At 33.1% G+C, this 8,495-nt stretch overlaps 1 protein-coding gene across 1 annotated transcript; it reads right to left on the bottom strand.

The window, feature by feature from the left end:
• Nucleotides 1-466: 466 nt before the first annotated feature.
• On the bottom strand, nt 467-8,426 carry LOC106065292 (signal recognition particle 9 kDa protein-like). The gene is made up of 3 exons (XM_013224074.2): nt 8,161-8,426; nt 1,213-1,281; nt 467-1,079 (listed from the first exon to the last, which is right to left on the bottom strand). Exons 1-3 carry the CDS (start codon nt 8,230-8,232, stop codon nt 984-986), a joined length of 237 nt encoding a protein of 78 aa, XP_013079528.1. The 5' UTR covers nt 8,233-8,426; the 3' UTR covers nt 467-983.
• Between the last annotated feature and the right edge of the window lie 69 nt (nt 8,427-8,495).

Genomic DNA, 8,495 nt, shown 5'->3' with positions numbered 1-8,495 from the left:
CACATATTTCTCTCACACCCAATCTCCGATCAAGCTGAAATTTTGCACAATTATTTCTTTTACCTGACAACACAAGAATCAATACAAAATTTAACCAATTAATTAAACTATTAGTTATTTATTTTGTTTGGTATTCTGAACAAGGGAAATAAATTGTACTTGACTGAAGTGGTGGTATAAGCCGAATCAGTCCTCTATAGCGTCATAAGAGTCTTAGTGAATACAAACATGAAATAGGAAGAGACTATAGAAACAATAGATAATTATGCAATCTTCCAAGTTCATAAGCTCTTCACTAGCTGAGTTGTTTCCATGTTGGCTTGAGAAACCTGAGAAGAGATTTAATTCACCTTATTTTTAAATATGGTATATTCAAAAAGCCCAGATACTGGTCCAGATAATTGATAGGATCAAAGCGTATTGAAGAAGCTAAAAGCATGAAATAAAAAAAAAAACAATTGGTAAAAATATTTCTAATCACAGATTTAATATTGTTAGTGTAAAGCTATTACAAATTTAGTTCCATGACTGATCGAAACTAATTGATACAACTACACTTAATACCGGTATAACCTTTGTTTTAAGAAAAGTTTTTTTTTTTATTTTGCTTGTTCTAAATCTATTATTCATTAGGTTGGTCAGATGTATAAAAGAAGAATTGTCTTTTAAAAAAACAACTTTTTTAATATTACAAATCTACAATTTTATGTATTCTGGTTGTGTGTTCAAAACCCACCTACTGCATCAATGCCCATTCAAATTGTCCCACAAAAAAATATACAATAAACCAACAATTTTTTTTTAACTAATGAAGTTTTTTAATTTTCAATGCTACAAATTGTAAAATAAACAATGACACAAAATATAGCAATACCATTGAATGCAATAAAATATATATCCAAGTACCTAAACTAGTAAACATATGTGCAACTAATTTCACTTTATGGAATAGCTCATTTATAAACATATACGCTGAAGCTAATTTATTTCTCCTTTGATGCCATGTGCCGCATTAGATGACCTGTCAGTTTTTCCAACTTTTTAATATCTTGAGCATGCTCTGTACGATACTGTAAACACTGAAAAAGAAATTTGAAAATTAGCCTCAGAAAGAAATATGTTTTTTGGCCTTGAGATTTATCTCTAAATTCTAGAGGTGACTAGGAAGTTTACATAAATTTACTAAACATCAAGTATGATTTCCACACTTACAACTTTATCATCTGTTATTTTCAGACTTAGTTTGCCATCACAGTGTCTATATTTGGTCACAAATCTGCACTAAAATGAAAAGAAATATGTTAATAGACTAACACAACAAGTACAGCATAACATTAAAGTATTTTTCAGACTGATACTGGCTACATTTGGGTCACAGATGACACTGTGGCGTGAAAACATAATTTTTAAAAAAAATATTTAGATAAAGAAGATTGATTGCAGATCGGTTTCTAAATTAGTAAAAGTTTTTTTTTTTTTGAGAGGCAATGCTAATTAAATTTCAGATTGGTTTCAAGAGTAAGTAAATCTTGTTCATTTTAGAAATCATAATCATCTATTATTGGATTGGATTATTTATTTGAACCACATCTATAGAGATGCTTTTTTTTTATTCATTCATATTTTAGGGAGTAAAATTGTCTGAGTATTAGCATTCCATGATGTTTTTTTTTGTGTAAGAATATGGATGTTGCACATTTTAAAGCAAACTAATAATTTATGCAGGGTCCCAGGAGTTATCCAAATCTCCAGTCATGGGCTTGAAGTGAACATAGATCTAGATCTAATTTTCGAACTGTTAATCCTTAGCCTCTAGATGTGGCTTAGCATTGGAAGCACCCTCATTTGTGTGTAGGAGGACTTCTTCTTCTTCTTCTAGCCAACTTTTGCTGCTGAGCTGTGAGCTCTTTTGCAGACTGTGCCAAGGAAAAATAGTGTGCTGTTTTCTTCAGTTGTTCAGCACTGCCGTACAGGGTGTTGGTTATGTTGGGCTGTAGTGGAAGTAGGGTCTGCCTAAGGTGGATTAGGAAGGAGCATTCAAAGAGGATATGGTTTACGGTTTCATAAGAGTGGGTATATATATGGCTCCTTTTGTCTCGAAAGGCAATGGATGCACCCAGATGAGTCACTGGTTTTGGTTTAATCTTGAGACGGGGCAGAATCTGGTGTGGCTAATCAAGCCAATTCTACAGCGGCAGACTTTGACACAATTCATACCTGTGTATGCCTCTAATTCAGGGCTAGCGGTTAGGGCAGCTTTCTTTTTTTCCTCTTGATTAAGGCCGCTTCAATTCTTTTGTTCTCAGTGTCCCAGCACGCACAGTCTGTCTTCATGCACTCCGATCTTTGGCTATGTTTTCCCACATACTTTCGTTGATGCCTGTGGCTCTCATGTCTCGCTTACAGACATCTATATATATTAGTCTTGGGCGGCCCTTGGGTCTGACTCCTTCCACAAGCTCAGCATATAAGATATCTTTCGGGATTCTACCATCTGGCATACGGGAGAAATGTCAGACAGCGTAATCTTCTTTTTGTCAGGAGAGCATACATGATGTTCATATTGGCCAATCTCAAAACTTCCTGGTTACCTTTTTTTTTAAAGGGTGGGTGCAGTATCTACAAAGGGGAAGTTGTGTGGAATTTATTTTGTTCAGATGGTAATTTAACAGAGGTGTGTGTCCTGTTCTTAGTTGGAAAATTGTAGATTTTCTTTACTGGGGAGGAAGTTAATACTGTCCAGTTTGTTAGGCATGGTCATTTCTTAATATATGGCTCTGCCTGTGTTTCCTGATGTCCATTGGTTGAGCCACTCCTCTTTGTGATTGTTGACTAACATTAACCTTAGGGTGAGGTAGTTAACAGGTATATCTGGTTGTTCCATAGATGATCCTGCCTTTGATAGTTTATATGCCTTTTCATTTCCCATGATGCCAATGTGTCCAGGGATCCACTGTAGTGTGATATTGATTTTTACTTTGATATCATCTGATGGATTATCACAATTAGTGTTGTCACCTCTCTTGGGCTGTTTGAGGTGCTGCTGTTAAGTGCTTGCAGAGTGGATTGGGAGTCTGTAAAGACAACAATAACTGATGTTGATTGCACTCCTTCATATAATTTGTTTTCCACTGTCTGTAATGCTATGGTAATTGCCTCAATTTCGGCTTGGAAGTTTGAGCAGTAATCGCCACAGGGTGCACTTATTTCAAAGTGTTTATTTTTGGGGAAGACCAGGAAGGCACCAAGACCAGCATTGATGGTGGCTTTGAAGGCTGATCTGTTGGTATATAATATATATATATATATATGGATAGCTGTTTTTGGATAGCTTTAATTGTTTCAAGTGTGCCTACTTTGAGCTCCAGTGGATTTGATTCTTTTGTTAAGGTGTTATTTAGCAAATATGTGTTTTAATGGTTGGTTTTTGAAGTTGAGTCCAGGCATTATGTTTGAAAATCTGGTATTTTTTTATCTGTTATTGGGTAGGTGGTGTTTTAGGGCTATTTCGTCAGAGTTCTTTGCTTTTTTTTGGTTATTTTTCCTGTTTCTCTATGTTAGTAGTTTATTAGGATGATTGTCCTCCAACCTTCTGTATCTCTCAATAGCTTCAAATGCTGCTCTGTTGCGATTTAACTTAAGAGGTTCAATATTGGAGTCTATTTCACAGGCTGCTGTGGGAGTAGTTCTCATACCTCCATTGATTAGACGCAAGGCTTGGTTTTGGATTGTGTCTAATGATGATTGATTGTTTTAGTATGTGTAGGTCATAAAAGGGCACTTACAAACTAGTGCACTTTGATGCCAGTAGAACTATGATCTCACTTAGGTATATACTAAGCTTTAGAAATTCGAAAACTCAAGTGTGCACCATACTAGTATTTTCTGTCATATCCATAAAAAAAAAACAGGCAGTGAGAGAAATATGGTGAGAATGTAGAAAAAGGGAAGTGTTCAATAAGGCACCTTACTCTAGAAACAGATCTACAACTATAGATAGATAGTCTAGACTCTATTTAACTCTATTATAAAATTGTCTAGACTATAAAATTACTCTTCTATTATCTACATAATCTCTCTCTATATAATTCTATATTATATATAATATATATATACTAGAGATCTAGTTAGGTGTATAACATATAGAATTATAGAATAATATACAGGGTTCATAGCCAATTTCATGAATGATTTTCCAGGTATTTTCCAGGTTTTCAATGTGTAGAGTTTTAGATTTTCAAGGTATGCATCGCACCATAGCTAGCAATATATATGTATATATATATTTACATACATATGACATAAATATGTAAAAAGAACAATATATATATATATATATATATATATATATTAAATTTAAAAACCCTCATTAAAATGTATGCTGATAAGTTGAAATCATACTTCAAAAAAAAAATAATAATTCATCTCTAGTGTTTCCTAAGCATTTAAATGCAACTTTTTTAATACATTAGAAAACACACACAAGCTTGCACTACAGAAGAATAACTTTTTAAAAATATGAGATGTAATTTTCAGCTAAAACTGTCGCAATCTAAGTTGGAAATTTTCTAAAATTGACATAGATTTGTAAAAAAAAATAGGCCTATTTCATTCTTACTATAGCAGTTGACTTGCTTTCCATCAGTTTTAAGCAAATTACAACCAAAATAACTCTGCGGGCTTTTCTACAGCTGTGTGCGAAATATTTTAGTTAAATCTACAGTAGATCTAGACTCTAATTTAAGTCACTAAATTCGCGGACTTTTCACGGCTGTGAGAGAATTATCTTCACATTATTCTATTGGATTAGCGTAAATTAAGTCTAGATCTAAGTCTAAGTCATTAAATTCGCGGACTTTGTTCGAATTATCCCTAAAATTCACGGACTTTTCACGGCTGTGTGCGAATTATTTTCACTGAAGCTACCGTAAATCTAGAGTCTAGATCTAAGTCACTAATTTGGCGGACTTTTCACAGCTGTCATTGCTTCTACAGTCTAGATCTAATTAAGTCACTAAATTCGCGGACTTTTCACGGCTGTGTGCGAATTATCTTCACTGAATCTATCGTAGATCTAGACTCTATAGATTCTAACTCAATGTCACTAAACTTCGCGGACTTTTAACGGCTGTGAGAGAATTATCTTCACTAGATTCTAGTGTATTTGTAGAGCAATCTAGACATTAGATGTACCTGTATCTAGATCCTTAAATAAACCTTAAATTCACGGAGTTTTCAGGTTAAGCGCGAATTATCTTCACTAGATCTAAATCTAGATACTATTTCTAGCTAGATGAGAAGGATGGATCGTGAGAAGACTCAAAAAGTAAAGTAGCGGTAGCAATTATACTTAAACACTGAATATCTCCAAATACAAAATCTAATAAAATACTCAGAAAGACACGAAGATAACATGATATACGGACTTTCCACGCGAAGTCACTCTTACTGTTACAAGAAGAAGATTTTCGGCGAAGGAGGGCCCAGAGGGGTGTGGCCTTCACATTAGGCTGCTAATCGCTCTAGTTATAGACAATAGTCACTACAGACTAGATCTAGCGCGTCTTCAGTCGTAACAGTGAAAGGAAAATAGTGCTAAGTGAAATGCTTGCTTGAGCCAAGGTCGTTTTCAATCACGAGGTCGCGCTTCACAAGTGGGTGAAAGGCGGTGTAGACTGGTCAGCTCAATGTAACCGGGAAAAAAAACGAAAATAAACACCAGGTATCGGGAGGGAAAGAACTCAAGGTCCAGTTTTAAAATTCAAGGTTTTTTCACCGTTTTTTACGAAATTCAAGGCATTTTCAAGGCCTTGAATTTAATATGAAATTCAAGGTGTTTTCCAGGTTTTCAAGGTGGCTACGAACCCTGAATATAGATCTAGAATATTGTTGAATATATAAAAATATATTAAATACTAATAAATTTCTAAGGCTCAAGGCCACTAATATTACTAATAATGAGGCATTATATTATAAGAATATAGAAGGTCTCTTTACCAAGGCCAAGAGGCCTGTATAAGACACTAGCTGGTGACTAGCCCCAAAACACCCCAATAGAAAGAAACTATACTATATGGATGGAGAGTTCTCTGATTTGGAAACCACTGTGCAGTTCATCTCATGTATTGGTCTAGTCAGCTGAACGCTCCAACATAACAATGAGAACAAAGAAATAAGGATAAGGCAGGCACTTCAACAAAAAAATGTGTTTTGATCATATTGTTTTTTAATTGATATCATTAAATAGAGCTTGGTGTCCCATTTACAAAAATATCAAATTTATGTTTCTATGATAAGTAGAAGCAAAGTTATGATTTTTTTTGTATTTATTTTTTTTTCCTTCTTTGGCTTTGTATTCAATAAAAAATTTTGGTACCCGAATTTTGACTTTTTGTTATTAAAGCATGCATATCTTTCTTATTATTCAATATTTTTGGTTCAAATTTTCAGAAGACTTTATGCATGTTATTTAAAATGTAATACTACCCCAATCTTTCATCTAAACCGAATTTTCATACTTTTCCAGCCAGGCGAAGCTGAAAATAGAGACGACAAATTTGGTCGAAATTTGACTTAATTAATGCACAACTTTTTTATTTGTCAATATTTCCTTTTCAAATTTTCAGGAGACTTTACATGTTCTTTATATCATTTTATAACCCCCAAATCTTTCATCTAAATCTATTTTTTATACTTTTACAGCCAGGCGAAGCTGAAAACAGAGACGACAAATTTGGTCAAAATTCGACTTATTTCATGCACAACTTTTTTATTTGTCAATATTTCCATTTCAAATTTTCAGGAGACTTTACATGTTCTTTATATCATTTTTTAACCCCCAAATCTTTCATCTAAATCTATTTTTTATACTTTTACAGCCAGACGAAGCTAAAAATAGAACCGACGAATTTGGTCGGAATTTGACTTATTCAAGCACAACTTTTTTATTTATTAATATTACCATTTCAAATTTTCAAGAAACTTTAAACATGTTATTTGCTACAAAAATAAATAATAATTTTAAAGAAAAAAAGCAATTCAAAATTGTGACATTTATTTTTTAAAATTGTACTACGGGAACAGCTAGATTTTTTTCAAATACTGACGAGAACTTGTTTTTATTTCTTAATATTTAATCATAAAATTAAAAGGAGACTTTTAACAGCTGGAGTATTTAAGACAATTAAGTATAGACTAGACTAGTATATATATCAAATCAATTAAAGATCTATATCTATCTTATCTAATTCTTATTCTAGATTTCATTCTAAGCATCTCTGTTCCTATTCTAGAAAATAGATCTAAGTCCTAAGTCTAAGCCTAAATCTAAGTATTAGACCTAGATCTACACTCTAGTGTTTGATTAAAACAATAATTTGATTTTTCTACATTATCTGTTGCTTCTCTAGATCTAATACTAAATAAATCTAGATCTACATTAATACGAGTTTTTTTGCTTCATTATCTATATTAATAAACAAGGCAACTTCGTTTTTATTATATTTTATAAGTATTTTATTACTACTTCCGGTAGAATTGATAGCAAAATGGCTACTTTCGATTTGGTGGTCATTTTGGCATTCATATACCAAGAGTGCCATCCAAAATAGCTTTATAATCACACGTGATTCTTATGTAGATATGGATACTACAAATTACTAACCAATATAAATAATTACAAAACAAAAATAAAAAAGTAATTATATCTGGAACACACCCTAATTTTGGAAACTTAAAAAAAAAAACGATCTAGAAAACCAATCCCATCAAATTTGGTATCAAAAGAATCGCCATTTTCTCCCCGACAAAAAGATACTCTAATCTAGAAGATCGGTTCAAAAATAATGACGTTTTACGCACTTTTCCGACGGTACCCGGGGACGCGACCGAAACCATGAGGACCAGCTTTTAAACACACGGCGTACAAAAAAAGCGATGTTGAAGTACCTAGGCCATATAAAGTCCAGTAGATCCTAGGCGACCTAGGCTAGGCATTCTAAAATTCTAGGTCTAGATTTACTAGAATCTAGTTAATAATTAGACTATATCTAGATTATTCTACTATCTTAGTATCTAGATAGATATATTTACTACTATTCTACTATGACTATTCAGATTCTAGACATCCTAAATAAAATCAAGGCTGTTGAGTGTTGTTACTTTTAATGAATCAGACAAATACAATCGCTCAGCGGCTTTCTCAAATTCCTCCCATGAAGAGAAATAAGTCATCTTTCTAGGAACTAAAAGAATTTACTAGACTCTAGGTCCTGATCTATTTTGATATAGGGTTCTATAAATCTACTCTAGATCAAGATTTGATCTAGACAAAAACGTGATTGGTTAGAGAGTGATTACTCAGTGATTAAAGGAGTATTTCACTATTAGCACTTATAGTTTAGTAATCCATATGTTTACATACTTTCATTTCCGGTGACAATGCCTACGGAGAGAATAAAAAATTGATATAATTAGATGTATATTGGGAAGAATTT

This window comes from Biomphalaria glabrata, chromosome 3 (assembly GCF_947242115.1).
Source record: "Biomphalaria glabrata chromosome 3, xgBioGlab47.1, whole genome shotgun sequence".
In the NCBI taxonomy this organism is placed as follows: Eukaryota; Metazoa; Mollusca; class Gastropoda; family Planorbidae; genus Biomphalaria; species Biomphalaria glabrata.
Note: the sequence above shows the minus strand (reverse complement) of the source record. Positions and strands in the feature narration are given on the sequence as shown.

Excerpts from the sequence above, each read along its gene's own strand:
- LOC106065292 (XM_013224074.2), bottom strand. The coding sequence starts at position 8,232 with ATGACTTATTTCTCTTCATGGGAGGAATTTGAGAAAGCCGCTGAGCGA. Across the intron at positions 1,282-8,160 it reads ATTTGTCTGATTCATTAAAA|TGCAGATTTGTGACCAAATA; the intron begins GTAACAACACTC and ends TTTTCATTTTAG. Across the intron at positions 1,080-1,212 it reads AAATAACAGATGATAAAGTT|TGTTTACAGTATCGTACAGA; the intron begins GTAAGTGTGGAA and ends TTTCTTTTTCAG.